The sequence below is a fragment of the Heloderma suspectum genome, chromosome 10 (assembly GCF_057233095.1).
Source record: "Heloderma suspectum isolate Gila_16-S chromosome 10, 16-S_ref, whole genome shotgun sequence".
Classification (NCBI taxonomy): Eukaryota; Metazoa; Chordata; class Lepidosauria; order Squamata; family Helodermatidae; genus Heloderma; species Heloderma suspectum.
Genome location: NC_139467.1, coordinates 22,870,534 through 22,889,278, shown reverse-complemented (window position 1 = coordinate 22,889,278; position 18,745 = coordinate 22,870,534). Strand labels below are relative to the sequence as shown.

At 45.0% G+C, this 18,745-nt stretch overlaps 2 protein-coding genes across 7 annotated transcripts in view; both read left to right on the top strand.

The window, feature by feature from the left end:
• The window catches only part of SCMH1 (Scm polycomb group protein homolog 1), a 79,259-nt gene extending 72,895 nt beyond the window's left edge, over positions 1-6,364 (top strand). For 2 of the 6 annotated variants that reach the window (XM_084815561.1, XM_084815562.1), the window contains 4 exons: positions 688-891; positions 2,280-2,422; positions 4,349-4,463; positions 5,997-6,360. In XM_084815561.1, the coding sequence (XP_084671687.1) occupies positions 688-891; positions 2,280-2,422; positions 4,349-4,463; positions 5,997-6,034 (500 nt within the window). In that variant the 3' untranslated portion in view covers positions 6,035-6,360. Of the gene's footprint in view, positions 1-687; positions 892-2,279; positions 2,423-4,348 lie in introns of all 6 variants that reach the window. The other 4 variants (XR_014785134.1, XR_014785135.1, XM_084815558.1 and 1 more) reach the window with 4 other exon arrangements.
• A 2,820-nt stretch (positions 6,365-9,184) lies between these two features.
• SLFNL1 (schlafen like 1) lies at positions 9,185-15,667 on the top strand. Its single transcript, XM_084815563.1, has 3 exons — positions 9,185-9,513; positions 13,687-14,361; positions 15,541-15,667. Exons 1-3 carry the CDS (start codon positions 9,193-9,195, stop codon positions 15,658-15,660), a joined length of 1,116 nt encoding a protein of 371 aa, XP_084671689.1. The 5' UTR covers positions 9,185-9,192; the 3' UTR covers positions 15,661-15,667.
• The last annotated feature ends 3,078 nt before the right edge of the window (positions 15,668-18,745 follow it).

The following is an 18,745-nucleotide window of genomic DNA, read 5'->3' as shown; positions in this document are numbered from 1 at the left end:
ATGAGGCATGCGTGCCAGAACGTTACATGTTTTGTGGACAGCCCCACAACTTGACTTTGGCCGTTATTCTGTGTTTCACTGGCTCATTCTTGCTTGTGTGACAGGCTAATGGTTTTGTGTGAATCCTGGCAATCCACAGCTTTATGTCTTACACCCACTACCTTGCTCAGCCCAATACTTTTCTAACATTACTAATTTATTTAAAAAAGCATCACCTTCAGATTCAGCAAGGCAGTTTTCTTGTCTCTGTCAAAAAGCAGGCTTCATTCTTACCGTTAGGAAATGGCTGTATGTTTCCACTTCCATTTGAATCTGTGTTTTTCACATATACTGGCTGCATCAACAGTGCCGGCAACAGTAGCCAGCCACATGAAAGGAGAATTGTTTGTAACCACTCCTATGGAGAGCCTGGCTAGACGTTTCTTTAATGGCCAAAGAAGAATGAGAAAGATAAAATGTGAAGCTTAACTAATAGAGAGTTTGGATTGGTGAATACAACTAATGGGAGAGGAAGATCACCCCCAAAGAACTGGCATCTAGTTGTGACAGTGATCCTTCTCAGTTAATTTCTAGCTGGGCTAAAGGGCTGTTATTGCTGTTTGGCTCAAAACTCTGGATGTTTGCGCATACTGCAGCACTGTACCTGACCGTCGCACATGTCTCATCAATTCTGTGTGTGTCTTCCAGGTGAAACTTTTCTTTTGAGCGATGGCCTGCCAGGCCCCTTGGAGCCTCGCCTGGACCCTCTGGACTCTGCCTTGAATGCTGTCAGTACATCAAGTCCCAGCAGGAACTCAAGAGACTACCGACTTCAGGGATACAGGCACCTTCACCAGCCCTCCAGTCTCACTCAGTGCAGTACCTCTGCCTTGCATAGACTTAGTGCTGGGGGTAAGCAGCTAAAACACCTTCTTTGTGAAGAACTTCTAGCTCCAGTCTTGTATTTCTAATATGAGTAAAAGGAAGCAGGGTGAGACACATTTGGAGGCTTAGTACCTCTTGGGCTGGGGAGATGCTAATTCCCAGCATTCTCTTTGTAATCATTCCATTCTGATTGACCACATGGATTTCTGAAGGGACCGTGAAGTAATTGATGTCCCAGGCAAGATAGGCTCTGTTTTGTGTTTTTAAAGTTCAACCAAAATCATAACAAAGTAGACAGAGGTAAAATAACATACTGTATAACAATGAGACACCTCAAGCAGAACAGATTTCTCAAGCATAACATAATTCATTTCAACACCTTAGTACCTCAGTTGTATGTCTCTGTATATACTGTCCAGGTATTTGTCCATTCATTGGTGCATGTAATAGGTTATGTGTTCAAAATGCAATACATTCAAATTGCCAGCTCACTGATGCTCTCAGAGAGGATGTCGCTGCTCCTGGTGATGGAAAACAAATTTGTTGGAAGCCTCTTAGCCATCATAGAAGCTCAGAAAAGACAGCACAAGTGACCAATGTGCCATATTTGGTACTATATACGATCTTTGTTGCTGTCCAGTAAATTTTTAATTAAAAACTCCATCTTGTGCTTTGGTGATGTTGGAAATATTCTTTCTGCAGTGACTGTAGCATTTTATAGCCACATTGGAAACATTAAAATAAAACCTAATTTGGGGGAGAAGCAACTTGTCTAAGTGATTAATGGATTTGAGTATTGGCACAGCTTTATTTGTAGTTTCTCCTTGCCGCACCCCCTCATTAGTGCACACATCATTGCTAAATTCAATAAAAATGAAAAAATTGGCTTCTTGAATACCTTTTTCCTTCCTTCCTCCCTCCCTGAAGCAATTTCCTGTCATGATGCATTTAATCTCACTATATAAATCTTACAGACTGTTATCCTGGTGCATCAGTATTTTCAGTGAGTTTCTGAATTAGTACGCCTGTGCAACAGAAGAGAAGAAAAGGAAGTGGAGAGCCAGTACTTCAAGTTGAACAGACATTAAAGTGATCCAAGTAGAATTTGGGGGAGGGGCACAAACCAGCAGGAGGATTCCCCGTAAAGCCAGTGTGACAACTACAATGGGTTCATTTAGCACTCCATGTAACATGATATTATTTCCAAAGCACAATAGGAGGAGGAGAGGGGCAAGTAGTGACAGCCATTATTGACCATTTTTGTCACTATCAAATATAACAGTGACAAAAAGAGTGGTGGTAATTTTGAAGAAAAAAAAGACTATCTGGAAAACTCCTAAGTAGTACAGAGCCTTACACTCTTGCTATGCAAGGAAATAAATGTGTCTGTGTATGTGTGCTGTTGTGCTGTCCAGGTTCTGACAGATACCTCGGTCCTCGAGACATCTCACGGTTGGGCATCCGGGACCCCTCTGCCTGGACAGTGGAAAACGTCATGCAGTTTGTGAGAAAAGCTGATCCCCAACTAGGACCGCACGCAGACCTCTTCCGAAAACATGTAAATATGACCAGTCCAGGGGTATGGGTCTCTGTCTGGGTAAATCAAGTCCATTCTCCCCTCTTGCTGCAAGTGCCACTGCACAATAGGTTGCTCCCACTCTCAGCAACTATGAGGCAGTTTTTAACAAAGAATCCTTGCATTTACAAAACTTCCTTTGTGCCAAGTCACTTCCCTCTGGGAGCTTCAGTATCTGGTAGCCTTCATCAGGGGAAGCAAGCCTCCAGTATCCACTCATGGTAATCAGAAGCAGGTAAGTCAGGCAGTGTTTATGTGGATGTAACTGGCCATCAGATACAGAGCAAGGACAAGCTCCAAGAGAATGCCCATTCTACAACTCGCTGCAGGCAGACATAAATGGCTGTTTTGAAATGGAGGGCAGTGCTGTTCCCATGAGCCTTATTCGTGAGCTCTATGAAAAGGCCATCTTTGGCTAGGAAGTTTCATATACCTGTACAGCTGTCCTGTAAGAAGTGACCTATCTGCCTTGTCTCGGAATAAACTGGGCAGAATGCTTTATTGCACAATTAAACTCTTGTGCTTATTCGTATTGAAAATCCCTTTTCCCCTTTGCAGCTCTAGCTATTCAGAGCAGTGTTGGGGTAATAAGGAGTATTCCCCTGAAATAGCTGAAAAATGCATAAATGTTGTACATTGAGCCATTCATGTTGCCAGAGGTAGAGTAGCGGATGAGAGGAAATTTGTTTGCTGTAGAATGGAGCCACGGGGGGGGGAGGTGAGACACTTTCAGTAGGACCATTCCTGGTGAGACTAAGTTGGTAACTAAGCCCAGTAATGGGAGCTGTTAGATATGTTTTGTACACCTGAAAGCAGTCCTCCCATTCCCATTCTCTTCTGAGCATCCTTTACCAGGCATGTAGCCAGGAGTATTAATAGCAGGAATCTGTGTAATAAGGGACTGCTTGGTTCTATGGAAGGCACTTCCTAGGATTGCAGACTTGGTTCAGGGGATGAATGGACCTGCACACTGTAGATGGGGGAGGAAAAAAGAGTTGAGGCAAAACTTGTTTCCACAGTGCAAAAAAGACTCCCCTGAAAGTCACACATGCAAGCATATACAAGTGAAGCAAACCTGTACAGTTCAGGGAGAAGTGGGGTGCGGGGAAGAATTAGAATGCTGACCTGAACTATTGTTGGGGAGCAGAGAAAAAAAATTGTGTGATTGACACTGGCTTTCAGACAGGATCTAGCGGGGCTGAAGCTAGGTGATGAAAGACCCAGCACTGTGTGTAATCTGTCGTTCTGCTGAAGCAAAGAAAGAAGCATGAAATGTCTTGGGTGACTGATTCCCTAAAAACTCCCAGATAATCTCAGCGTTCAGCTTTTTATAACTGTACTGTTACACTTAAGCATGTGGGCATGACTGAAGATCTCCAGTAACTTACAGAACTCCTTGCACTTCTCCACAATTAGCAAAAGCCAAATTACCACAAACATGCAAATGTGCTCAATTTGACCACAGGACATGCATACATGGCTGTGTGCAGAATTTGGACTTCTAGCATAAATGACATATAGCCCTGGATAGAGAACAGGTCAGTCATGTGGATAAAGTTTTGAAAAAAGGCTGGAGTTTGGATTTAAAGGGTTTCCCAAGTAGCTAGGAAGGCCAGCTAGAAAATAGCACAGGGATGGCCAGCCATTTAGTCTTAGGCTTGGTTGTTTTAAAGCTAGGGTGAATAAGGGGATTTTGACAGGTGCCACTTGTTATGTCACATTGCCATAGGAGTTGAAAATTAGCACCTGGAAGAAGTTCCCTCTACTGTACAATTGACATTGAAAAGTTAGCCAGCCCTGCCATAGCATTATCCCAACCACCTTCTTTAATTATGGCCATGTTGAGTCACAGTGCAAGGATAGCCAAGGCATCACACAAATGTGGTTATTTCTGCTTTGTGCTTCCAGGAGATTGATGGCAAGGCCTTGCTGTTGTTACGCAGCGATATGATGATGAAGTACATGGGCTTGAAGCTGGGGCCAGCACTGAAGCTCACCTACCATATTGACAAGTTAAAACAGGGCAAGTTCTGAAAACGATTTCTTCTGGCACAGTCTTGGCTGAAGTGGTGCCGTCAGCTCCCCGTGCATGCTGGTAAGGCATGCCTACATTCCTTACCCACCACATCACAGAGCTATGAGGACACCTTCTTTGCCAGCAAAGAGAAGGTGGTGTTCTGGAGGAAGACCCTGGGCACTCCCAAACAGTCAAATGAGACTTACAGAGACTTGTTGGCACAAAGGGATGGATGTTTCCTCTACTTTCCGCTGGTGGAGTTTGGGACCACAGTCTACCTTACAAGGAAGATGATGCTTCTCCTTGTGTATATGGAGCTCTGGCAGAGCCATGCTTGTGTTAGACCTGGCTGTTCGGCCCTTCTTTTTCAGATGCGCCACATTCTTTTGCTGCCCTCCTTGAGAACCCTCTTCATGCAAGGACTCAGCCTTGGCAATGCCGAGAGGTGTTCCCTTTCTGTGCCATACAGAACAGACTGCAAGGAGCCAGCTCTGGCATAAGACAAGCAGCTGCTGCTAGCCAAATTGTTCACTCCCTTGGGTACCAGGGGTGGGGAGGTTAAGGCAGAGGGCACACCACCCTGCTATCTGAATATAGATATCTCTCTTCACTTGGTGCTGTTATGGCCTTTTCCTCCATGGAGGTCTCAAGCAAGCAGTTTTCCTGTTTTGCTGGCCGGAGGGCAGAACGCTGTAATATTTATTTCAAATAAGGAGGGGAGGATACTTGTGATGAGCGCAGCAGTGGATCTGCATTGCTATCACCATCACCCACCTTTGCAGCTCTCCAAGTGGGCTTGGTGTAGCAGGGAGGGAGAAAAGCATAGGTTCCCTTACCCAGGTGTCACAGGACACACAGCTGAACAGCCCAATCTTTTTTTCCCTAAGAGTCTGAAAAGTTTTTCTACTTGCAATTGAAATGGCAACTGTTTTACCTTTTTTTCTGGAAAATTAAATGATTCTTATTCCACAATGGTACCATTTAACTTACCCCTCCAGTTCACACTGTCAGAGCCCTGCTACCTGGCAGGTGAGTGGGATGTCGGAAGGATGGGGAACAGGTATTTGGATGGTTTGACCTTCCCTAGCTCAAGTAGGGAACATGAATTGTTTTGTTTGTATGTATTCTGGAAAATGTTTAATGTATTTATTTTTATGGCACTTGCAGTGGCCCTCATTGTTCCATATAGTAGAGGGCTTTTGCTGCTGCCAGATAAGAATGGGAAAAGGAGGTAACAAGCTGGTGCCCCCAAAGTTCTGCTCCTGTCCATGTCCTTGACTGACACCTTTTTTGCTTTCAGAAAGTAAAAGCATGGTGGTTTGGGGGCTTCTTCCATCTGCTCCAGAATAGCCTTGGCAATGTTTCCTTTCCTTTCGTTTCCAAAGAAGAGAAATGGACCCTGAACTTCAGTTGTGCTTGGCTATTTGCCTGCCCCATACTAAAAAACTGGGGGTGGGGCACTGTGGGTTGCGTCTCCTTTGTAGGCACTTCTCTCTTCCCAGGTCACATACCCTGCTTCCCTTCTTCCTCTCTCCCCAGGTTCTTGTAGAAGAGGAAGAGTTCTAGGATTGGCCTAGAAGAGATTAGAAACAAACCAAGTTGGAAATGCAAAAAACAAACCCCAGCCTCTAAAACAAGCAATGAAAATTCACAGGCAATAAGCCAATTGTGGGAAGGAGTCAGAGCTCACCGCAGTGCAATGTGACTCAGCCAACATCTGGATTATCTTGTATAACCCTGTTTGTGGGGGGGGGGGGTTACCTGTCTCTGCTATTACTGCCTGGTTGCAGAATACCATTTCTGTGAGCACTGCCTACTGCAAGTAGCAGGGAGGGCCCTGCCAATATTCTTTTCTGCACTTATTCTGTTGATTTTGTTTATAAATAAAAGAAAAAATTGTATGGAGGGAGCTGTGCTGTGATTATCTGCTGACTGGTGCAAAAAATAACTTTAGATACTGAATGTAAATGTTTATCTAAGAGTTTAGGCAGTGATAGATCAGCCCACCCCAAATCCACACAAGTGTGCCTGAATTCTCAGAGATCTGAACTAATCAGGAAAATCTGGGGCAACACAGTTCAGTGACAACATAGTCTGAGATAGGGAAATTACTCCCCAGCTTCCCCTTTGCAGCCCTTTTTCTCTCAGTCCATACAAGTGAATGCTGGTCCTATCCTTTTAGAACAGGGAAAAGAAGGAAACAATAAGGTGTGGGTGTGGGGATGATTTTTTATTTGGCAAGCAAACTAGCTTGAGCTAAGCTTGTGTGAAAGCTAATAGACCTGATTTATGTAGGACATGGGCCATAGAAAGAATTATCCATGTAAGTCTGTCCAGTTACATTTAAATACATTTATCATATGCACTGGTGCATTAGTGTGTTAAAATAGTATGCCAGTATTGCACCTGCCTGGGCCATCCATTGCTGGCATGTTGATGTTACAATATGCACTGACCCATTTGCATGTTAAGTGGCTTTTAAATGTGACCAGGCACACTTTGAATGCTTACATAGGTAAATGCTGTTGCCCATATCCAATATAAATTGAGCCCTGGGGAGCCAAAAAGTGTGTGCTCACTTTCTCAGAGTACATTGTGGAAACCACATAACACAGCCTTCCCCAACCTGGTGTCCTCCAGATGTTCTGGCTAGAACTCCCAGGATTTCTGACTATTGGCTATGCTGGCTGGAGCTGATGGAAGCTGAAGTCCAAAAGACCTGAAGGGCACCAGGTTGGGAAAGGATGGCATAACACATAGCTCAGGTAGCCTAGAAATAATTTTAGATAAGATAGATCTGGCCAGTCTGGAAATAACCAGCTAGAGCTCCTTGCTCTAAGGCAGCCTTCCCCAACCTTGTGCCCTTCAAATGTTTTGGACATCAATTCCCATCAGCCCCAGCCAGCATGATCAATGGTCAGGAATGCTGGGGGTTGTAGTACAAAACATCTGAAGGGCATCAGATTGGGGAAGGCTGCTCTGAGGAATATGAACACGGGCTAAAGTGGCAGTTTGCCAAGTTTGAAGATGGATCTCATCAACATAGTTACCTATGCGACTAAAAAGCAGAAATCATTCCTGGCATTGGTTTGGGTGACATTGCTTACCATCCAAAGGAGCACCCCGCTTCACTAGTTCCTGCAATCCACGTGTTTGCTTGCTGTGACTCTAATAGCTTCCACTGTTGCCATCTTCAAGAAATCTTGCTGTGGCATATTCCAGTTCAGATTGGAGCCACTGAAATACATCTTCCATTTTACCTTGGCAAATATTGCCAGCCCATGTTCTCCACTGCAGAATCAACTGAAGACTGGCTGGAACTATAACAAGGGCATCTATGACCTCACAATTTAAAGCTGTGTTAAAGAGACTTGGAGGCCAGAGAAGTGACACCACGGCTTCTGAATGAGAACAAACCTGGAGCTGTTCAGTACAGCATGAGCACCAGCTTCTTCCATGGTAACTTGATTTTTGAGGATGCTAGGGTCAGGGTGGGTGGGGGAGTTAAAATTGTGAAGAGGATTGGCTTTGGCTGGGATGCCAGCTGATCGGCTGTGTTGCAGGTTTAATAATTTATGGGCACATTGTGCAGCCCTACCCACAGCCATATCCTCCATGTTTCTTCTGGCTATTCAGTAAGGCAACTAGTGTTCCTGGAGCGTCAGCAGCCTGACCTCACAGCTCCACAACCTTGGCCTGAGTAAACCTCTGCCTCACCCTTCTTCAGACACTTACCTGGGCATAGTGGCAGCGCTGTGGGGCAGGGGTAGGTAGATTGGGGTCTATGCGTAGATCTCTCTGTGATTTGCAGTAGATCAGCAAGGATTTCTGGCTCCCAATTGTTAAACGATAGCAACAACACCCCAGTGCCCCCAAGTCATACTGCTGAAATGTAGAAACTTGAAATGTGGGGAGAGAACCAGGAGTGGATTTTTGTGTCAAAGGACTGTGAGCATTGTTCAGTTCTGGTACTCAAAACAAATTCCTGGGCTCAGAGTTCTTTAGTTCTAAGTGTCTTTTGCATTAGGCTCCAGTTGGTGGATTTCAAGGTTCTAGTAAAAAATAAAGCAGTTCCTACAAGTCTGAAATTTGCCCATCCTTGCTGCAGGTGACACCAAGTTGTGACACCAAGTGACATCCCAGCCAGAAGAATTGCACAATTTGCTGGCTGAGAACTTATACATGCTGTTGGGAGGTTGAATAGGCTGTGGTCATGCAGGAAGAAGCTGCTAGAGAGGGGGGAGATTATAGTGGATGACAGTAAGACATGGAAATGGAATGCTGGGTCATATGAACCTTAGTTGGTTTCAGCAAGGCAGTTACTTCCTTATGACTCATTACCCAACGCTGTATAAGAGAGGAAGCCACACAGCAGTCTCTCACACTGAGACAGCAAAAGCTCCTGCTGCTAAATCACAGCCCTTAATCTCATGACTGCCAGAAGCAGAATTCATGTTTCTTGTGGATTGTTTCACCACAGGCGTTGACCATACCAAGGCCTTATCAGTCACAGAGCCTGTAGGAACAGCAGTTCCCTGTTTCTTCTCCATCCACAGAAGAAAGCCAGAAAGGAGCAGCCATTCTTCCATCATGCACTACTAAAGAAAACCACAAGACCAATGTAGAATTAATGAGACAACCTGCCCTTCTGTCCTCCAACCAGCAATATCCCAATGAGGAATAAGATAAAACAATCCTGCTTCTGGAATTTTTTCAGACCATCTTAGGTCTGAAAATGGAAACAGCAGCAGTTCCAGAGGCCATAGCAGAGTGTGCACAACCAGTTGGCAATAAGGATCAAGTTCCAGAGGTTGCTTTGACAGAAACAAAAGTGGAAGAGGAGGAGGAAGACAAGAAGGAGGAGGACGATTGTTCTGGACAGACACGTTCCTACATACTCTACATTGGGAACCTGAACCCCAAGTATTCTCGTGAAGTTCTCTGCAGCATGCTGAAGGACATCCTTGGCACGGCCAGTGTGACCCTTCAGAGACACAACATTGAAGTGATCAAGAAACGCAGGCAGGCCTATGCCTTTGTACAGGTGGTGACTGAGGTCAGCCTTGAACATGTTCTGAAACAGCTGCTGCTTGCCCCAGATACAGAGCAAGACCTCACCAAAGAGCTTGTGAAGAAAGGGAAAAATCTGGTTGTGGGACAAGGCAAGAAGTTTGCATTTGCTGCCAAAGATGGCAGAGAGGTAAGGCTGCAGGAATGGAGAATCCTCCTTTGTGGCAGGACTTCATGACAGTAGTGAAAAACCTAAGAAAGTAAATCACTATTCAGTAGGCCTTGAGAGTGCGCAAAAGAGCTCTGTGCTCATAGGTTCCACCAAGAGGTGGAAGGAAATCAATAGATTTAATTTATGCACACTGTCACCAAAGTGGATAGATTCCTATACAACTTATCTTCAAAACGTCCAATGACGGATATTCAGTAGTCTCCTTAGGCTGCAATCCTAAAGTGCTGCTGTGATGGGGGAAGGGAGGCCCATTCGCGGGATGGCATTTATGGCCCCAGAGGACACCATCAACCTTATGCTGGCATAAATGTACTGCTGGCAGTATTTTGCTGCTGGTAGGGGCTGAAAAAGGATGCCTCAGGGTGGCCTTGGATTTGCAGAATCCAAAGCTCCCTTGTTCCCCTGACATACATGAAACAAGGTCCCTCAATTATGCCAGTCCTGGAGCTGGCACAGTTAACTCCCTCACAATGAAAGAGAAAGGGGAAAAATATGTCAGAAAAAGAATAAGCCACCTCCCACCTGGGCCACAGCAGTCCAGCAAGTCTTTGGATATGGTGGTTGCTCCAGCACAGAAGCCCTCTCCCTCAATAGAACTGCTCTGCCAGGCAACTTGTTTCATTTCATAGAATCATAGAATAGTAGGGTTGGAAGGGGCCTACAAGGCCATCGAGTCCAACTCCCTGCTCAGTGCAGGAATCTAAGTCAGAGCATCCCTGACAGATGGCTGTCCAGCCTCGTCTTGAACGCCTCCAGCGAGGGAGAGCCCACTACCTCCCTAGGTAATTGGTTCCATTGTCGTATTGCTCTAACAGTCAGGATTTTTTCCTGATGTTCAGTCAGAATCTGGCTTCCTGTAACTTGAGCCCATTCCATCCCTGCACTCTGGGATAATCGAGAAGAGATCCTGGCCTTCCTCTCTGTGACAACCTTTCAAATACTTGAAGAGCGCTAGCCTATCTCCCTTCAGTCTTCTCAAGGCTAAACATGCCCAGTTCTTTCAGTCTCTCCTCACAGGGCTTTGTTTCCAGTCCCCTGATCATCTTTGTTGCCCTCCTCTGAACCCTCTACAGTTTGTCTGCATCCTTCTTAAAGTGTGGTGCCCAGAACTGGACACAGTACTCCAGATGAGGCCTAACCAGTGCTGAGTAGAGGGGAACTAGTACTTCCTGGGATTTGGAAGCTATGCTTCTATTAAAGGAGCCCAAAAGAGGATTTGCTTTTTTTGCAGCCACATCACATTGTTGGCTCATATTCAGTTTGTGATCGACAACAATTCCAAGATCCTTCTCGCTTGTAGTGTTGTTGAGCCACGTATCCCCCATCTTGTAACTGTGCATTTGGTGTCTTTTTGCGAGGTGCAGAACTTGGCATTTATCCCTATTAAATGTCATTCTGTTGTTTTCTGCCCAGCGCTCCAGTCTATCAAGATCACTTTGAATTTTGTTTCTGTCTTCCAAAGTATTAGCTATCCCACCTAATTTTGTGTCATCTGCAAATTTGATCAACATTCCCTGCACCTACTCCTCCAAGTCATTAATAAAAATGTTGAAGAGCACTGGGCCCAGGACTGAGCCCTGTGGTACCCCACTCGTTACCTCTCCCCAGTTTGAGAAGGTCCCATTGATGAGCACTCCTTGAGTCCGATTCTGTAGCCAACTGTGGATCCACCGGATCGTTGTTTCATCTAGCCCACTTTGAGCTAGTTTGCTCATCAGGATATCATGGGGCACTTTGTCAAAAGCTTTGCTGAAGTCGAGGTATATTATGTCTACAGCATTTCCACAGTCCACAAGGGAGGTTACTTGATCAAAAAATGAGATCAGATTTGTCTGGCAGGATTTGTTCTTGACAAACCCATGTTGGCTTTGAGTAATCACTGCATTGTTTTCAAGGTGCTTACAGATGGATTGCTTTATAATCTGCTCCAGAATTTTCCCAGGGATTGATGCCAGACTGACTGGTCTGTAATTCCAAGGTTCCTCCTTTTTACCATTTTTGAAGCTAGGGACAACATTAGCCCTCCTTCAGTCATCTGGCACTTCCCCCATCCTCCATGATTTCTCAGAGAAAAACAGCGGTTCTGAGAGTTCTTCTGCCAGTTCCTTTATTACTCTAGGATGCAGTTCATCTGGCCCTGGAAAAACATTTCATGAATATATTCAAATATATACATTTCGTGTAAATATGTGTGCATTTTAAAAAACATTTCATAATGCACACATATATACACACACTTCCTGTAGCAGAGACCCTACCAGAAGCAGACCTAATGCCTCCTTTAGCACAATGGGAAGGGCAGACATATCATCCAGCTCCTAGCTTTAGGAGGAGGGGTCTATATTGTAAACATCTGTTGCATACCACTTTTAACTGGCATGGTTTTCCCTAAAGAATCCTCAGAATTGTCATTTGGCAAGGATGGTTACAATTCCCTAACAAAGACACCTAGTTGGCTTGGAAGAAGGAAGGATTGTTACAGTATTAAATATGAATTTCAGATAAGCACATGAATGTTGGGGGGGGGCTTGGCTGTCCTGATAGGGAATTCTTCCTTTCCAGATAGGCCCCAGAACTTACAGTCTGCTAGGAAAAGCCCCTTTTCCATCATCAAGACAAGCTCAGATGTAAAACACTATGAAGCAAAACCAACAATCTCCATTCATTACACAGAATCCCTGGAATGTCCAGACTTCGTTGGTACACATTCCTCTAGGGAAATATTGAAGTACCATGAAAAATTACGGGCATTGCTTCAAATAGCTTTATCATGAAATAATCTACATTAAATACCCAGGAAGGGAGAATGTAAAGAGATGCAAGAATCTTCATAGGCAGCTGATTTTCAACAGCCAGAGGGGAGATCTGGATAGATGCAGTCCCACTTCCTTGCCTTGCCACTGGTTACGCCCACATCACTAATTAGGCAACAAATGCAATATTCATTTTCCAGCGTCATTAGCATCTAGCTAATAACAGATAAAGATGCCAAAAAACTGAGCTCTTCTCCTCTGCTCACATGACTGATTACAACAGGCTGATCATACAGTATCAATCATCTTCATGAAGTATGAAACAAACACGTTTATAAAGATCTAGTCAATAGGAGCTGTGACCACTCTGGATGTCCACACATATTTTGCAGGTTTCACAATTCTAAAATAGTAGCGCTGAGCTAACACACTTTCCACGTAAGTGTAAGTCCATCCTGGAGTCTAGGGTGCTTCCAGATGAGGCTTTTATCATGCAGTCACCCTGCCTCATTCACAGAATTTTGCGGGAGGTCCAGATTGTCTTCAACTTGTAGCTAGGGATCGACGAATCTGTCAATTTCAGTTTCAGTTTCTCATTTTTTCAATCTTAAATTCCGTTTAAAAATGCATAAATTTTTGCAAGCAATTTTCCTGATATAAAGCATTTTTGAACATTACTTTTCCCTAATATATGCATTTTTGTATCCTTCAATTTTTTGAGAATCCCATTGCAAAATTCGGGGAAGTGTGCATTTTGAAGGAAAAGTGAGTTTGTTTATATTGTGGTTTAAAAGTGAAAAATTAGGTAAGAACTAATTTCTCCCCCATCCTTACTTGCAACCATCTCATGGTTTCCCACAATTTTTTCAGTCTTTTAAAAATAATCCATTGAGGAGGAAGAGACAGCATAGCTGCAGATTGTTAGTGATAGGAGCACTATGTCTGGAAGCACCACTAGATGTTTTCCCCGCTTAAAATTGCCAGTCCACCTGGATATGCTACTTGTGTAATGCCAGTCATCAAGTGACCAGAACTCAGCAACTATCAGGGACAATACAGAGATCACATTTCCCCATATATGTACACAGTTGTCATAGTAAGACTATTCATCCCAAAAGGCCCCAATCTGCATGTTAAGTAAGACATTTTATTTGGTGCAGCCCATCTCCATGATATTTGCCCTTGGATTATACACTGTACCCTCTTGTATGATTTTACTCTGTCCTATCTACAGAGTGATTCTGCTGGGAGCAGCTCAGAATCCCCTCTGGGACGGCTACAAGTGCCTGAGAGAAGAAGGAAGTGTCTGCCGAATGAAACTAGGCCCATCAGAAAGTCTCCTCAATACCCTTGGAGACTGGTAGACCATCCAGTGACTTTTCTAAGTGGCACTCGTTCAGACAGTGCCATTGTCCAGAGAGAAATCATAGACAAAGAATGTCTGTTCTATGGAGCTTTCATGGGCAGCGAGACGCGGAACATAGAATTCAAGCGCGGTGGTGGCGAATATCTAGCGGTAACCCTAAAGCATCATGTGCGGAAGTATACATGTGCTTTCCTTAACAGTGAAGGAGGTAGCCTTTTTGTGGGGGTTGAGGATAATGGCTTAGTACGTGGTGTCAGGTGTGACCACAAAGATGAAGATAGAGTCCGTCTACTCATAGATTCACTTTTGAAAGGCTTCAAGCCACAAGTTTTTCCAGCAGCCTACACGCTGAGTTTCATCCCAGTTATCAAAGCCGAAGACACTGGCATCTTCCTAAAAGTTATCCGACTAAGTGTTCATCCTCCCAAAGAGCATGGGGAACCTCTTCTTTATGAAACAGATCAAGGGGAAGTATATCTCCGGCGGGACGGCAGCATTCAGGGCCCACTCACTGGAAGCGCCATCCAAGAGTGGTGCCGGCAGGTAATTTTCATGCTGTTTTTGTGCAAGCTAATAGGTGCTTGCTCAATATCAGCAGAAAGTAACATGAATTTTCCCTTGTTGCAAGGAAATTAAGTTGGAAAGTGCTTTCCAGCATAAAGGGCCATCTCCTTCATAGTAGCTTAGTTTTCATCTACCCATTATACACAATTCTAGAATGGTACTTTTACATCATGTTTTTGGTGCTTGTTCTCAGAAAGAAACATTATCTTAATGGGTTGGCTTTTGAAAACCAAGTTCAAGGCCTTTGACAGAGGTTGAGGGGAAGTTTTACTTTTATTACTAAAATCCTTTGGGTTGGATCCAGATTTAATCAGAGTAGGTCCACTGAAATCAATGAGACTTAGCCATGATTTAAGTCCCATCGTTTTCAACGGGTCTACTCTTAAGTATGATTAGATCTGGATCAAACCCTTTGAAATGAGAATCATGAGGCGTAGGGCATTTCACCCACAGACTGGCATCGCCATCACTAGCTCCAGAAAAAGTTGGCCTTGCTCTACAGCCATAGGAAAGCAAGAACTTTGATAATTAAAATATGCAAGGCCAAAATCTTTCCCATTGTTTCTATTGGCTGTTGTTGAGGAACTTGGGCCTTTGTGTAAAAAAAAATCATCTCGGGAATATCAAAATGTTGGGCAGTGTCCAATATTACACTACCACTGATGCAATGGGTTTTCCAGGGAAACCCGTCACACCAGCAAGCGCTACTGGCATTATGCCAGAGGTTGTTTACATAGCACAATGTAATTTATGTTGGTGGTAGTGTCACATTGGATACTACCCATGGACTCCATTGGGTAAGATAGTCTTCAACAAATTCCTACTTATTTAGTGCTTTAAGTTGATGGGACTACTAATTAACTAAACTCCATGGTGGAAGGCTTTGTGGCAGCTCTAATAGCAGCCAGATGCAGTAAATTAGTATCGGCTGTCCTTCACTCTTGACCACTATTCCCCTTAGTTTGATGATGCACATTATAAATACCAGTTAATGCTGCAGTAGTTGAGCCAAACCAAGTCAACCCTTCCGCCAATTCCCTCAGATCCATCAACCCTTCTAGCAAAATTGACTGCCAGAGAACAGCTTAGAGAAAGAGGAGATAACTTGGCTGTTACTACTACGCAAAGAAGAATGACAGTCCTTTTGTAAATCCCCAGAAATGGACAGATGAGATCAAGATATTGGAAGCGAAAATAGAGAGACTGCTGAAGGAGAAAGAAACCCTGCAGCAGAATATACAGCAAAATACCAGAGCTAGATGCTGTGCCATCATGTGACAGCGAAGCAGAGCTCCGACTAGGCATCTGGAGCAATTACGTGCCTGTTCAAAGTAAATGTAGCCCAATAAAGAGCCTTGATCTAATAGGGCTCTTGTATTGTGCGGGTGGTGCCGTGTCCCAGCAGTGAGAACTTTGCAGCAATGACTAGGCTGTCTGCATCCTTCCAGTAAGTTAAGTAAATTGTAGCAGAACACTAGATAATTTGAATTCTTCTCCAACAGCAACTGGGACTGTTACGGGGTATTCTTCAGGGTTGTGCAGAACCCCCAATCTGACTTGGAAGCTGCTTCGGAGCTTCTGAGGTGGGCCCAATTCGGCTCAGGCTGATTTGGAGGGGGGTGACCCGGCTCAGCCTAATCCCACTTTGCCCCCAACACACACACAGCCCAGCCCCCAGCTCACCTGGGCCCTTATTCTGGGGGGGAGGGGTCGCTGCTGCCCAGGGAGCCACTGCTGCTGCCAGGGAAAACGCTGCCCATCACAGCCCGCCATCAAGCACAAGGGCAGGAGTCGACCTCCGACTGTGCTCTCTCCCTTGGAAGGAGGGGAGGGTGCTTGGTTGGAGGCCAACTCCTGTCTCTGTCCATGCCTTCACAGGTTCCTTGCTTGCGAGGAGCCCGTGAAGGCTTGAGTCAGGTGGCAGAGGCAGGAGTCACCCTACAGCTCCGCTCTCTCCCTTCCTTGGAAGGAGGGGAGGGTGCCTGGTCAGAGGATGACACCGCCAACTGGGCCCTCTGGATGTGCACCAGCAGCCATCTTGTTCCAGGGAATGGGGGGAGCCATTTTTCCATTTTTGCACTGTGGCTGTACTCACAAGTGGCAGATCCGTGATTTTCTGGTTCAGTTCACAGAGGCAGATGTGCTCTGTGATCTGTTGGTGGTTTGCGGGATTTGCTCTGCAAATATCATATGAAATCATGATCCCTTTTTGATTTTATGGATCCTCGTTTTACCCAGCTCCCATGGCACATGCTTTCTTCTCAGCTTCGTTCTGCCAAAGGAGACTGAGAAGGGTTAAGGCTTCCTCTGCCATGCCTGGCAGAGACTGGGGCAGTTGTTCCCAGTGGCTAGGACTGAAGTGGAGAGAGAAGTGCCATGGAGCTTCCCTTTCAGCTCCCATCCCATCCTGCTGCTGCTGCTGCCGCCGCCATCACTGCACACAACGGCAGCTTGTCAGGGCAGCAGGAGGCTGCTCAATTATCAGGCAGCTCATGCACCCCACTGGATTGTCTCCCCCCACTCCCTCGGGTGTGTTTACCCCACTTTGGAGACCACTACTCTACTCAAGTAATATTCAGACAGACCTCTCCTCTCCAATAACACCTCTCTCACACTGAGCAAATAGAGGCCGATTCACAGCAAAGCTCACTCGCTCCTCCTCCTCCCCCCTCTCCTCTCCCCTTCCCCCTCCTCTCCCAGTGGCCAGATCTCTATCAAAGTGATATATTTGGCACCACCGCATCCCCTTGCCTTCCCCGCTCCCTTCTCCTCCTGATTTTTCAGAAGTTGATCCATTTTGGGAACAGCCCATCTAGGCTGCACAGAAGGGATAAAGAGCTCCGAATATACAATGTGGACGAGGCACTTTGTGGAGCAGCCCCTTCACTTTGGGGTGCTTCAGTGCTGGTCTGATCCGCCTCATATCATGACAAGACACCTCCAAATCAGCCCGCTTCACCTCATTATTTGGGCTTCATACCAAGGCGGTGCACAGCACAAGCCCTAGCATTCTTACATATGTTATCTGTACTTGTACTAAAAACACTAGACTTTATTTCTCGTGAAAACGCCATATTCATGTGTATGCTGGTAGTGGAACTATAAGGGGAAATCCTGTTAGCTCTCTCCCTAATAATATGTCAGGTTTGTTTTTTGCATAACAGTGCTCTTCTGCTTCTTTGCTCAACCATGCTTCTCCCTTCTTATTTTCACTGTGTAAATATTATTATGCTAAATTCTTGGGTAGAACCCAGTCCCGCACTGCAAGTTGCTGCTGTAATTCCATACATCTTCAAGCCTGAACTTGGCACATGGTCAAAACTTGTAACTTTTACAAGCATTTTCAATCCTGTACTTTATTCTGAAAGTGAAAGCCAATCCCCTACCATTTGTCCCTCATAATTACCTTTGCAAAGTAATTCCATGAGCAAATGCTAAGGACTGGCAACTGGCAGACAAGCAGAATCCAGTTACTGGAAGGTTTCCAATTGGCCCTCAAGGTGAAGATGAGTGGATGAAGTTGTAGTGCACCTGTTTCCATAGCCACTTTAAGGTGCCACGCTGCCAACATAACGCTTCTCAAATACGTTTATTCTGATTGGTGAATAAGGGTTAGGCTACAGGAGGAAGGCAACAAAGATAGTGAAGGAGTTAGGTATGTTTCACCTGGAAAAGAGGCCATTAAGAGATTATATTAAGGGCTGTTGCCTCGATGGAATAAGGTTGTTTTCTGTTGCGCCAGACAATATCATCCAAACCAATGGTTCCAATTACACAGAAAAGGAATCTGACTCAATATTATGAAGAACTTCCTGATGGGATGAACCATTTGATGGTTGAACAGACCACCCCAGAGAGTAGTAGACTCTCCATGAAAAGTTTTAAGCAGAGGCTGGATAGTCACTTAGCAGGATACTGCAGTGGATTGCCTGCAGGAGGGGGTTGGACTAGATGCTCTTTTACGTATCTTCTGACTGTGATTCTAGAAAGGGATGTGAAACTATACAGTGCACCATTTTACCTCCCCTCTTTATCAGGCTTAATCCTTACCAGCACAATCAGCATGAACCACCTGAGACATTATGTAGGTACAACCACTGCTCCTTAAACTGACAGGGATGGCAGTAACAAGAGTATGACTCCCACCCTCTACCCCTTGAGGAAAAGGTGTGTGTTCCATCAATTCATTGTTCAATGCTAGGTTAATCCAGTGCGTAAGCTAATTGTACTCCACTGACATACACACACAGAAGCAATATCCTGGAACAATTCCTGGGGCAGTCTTAGGATCAGGAATGAAGACTATTTTTGCAGCTTTGTACAGGAAGAGAGCAGAAGGACAATGTACACATTTATAGGTGGC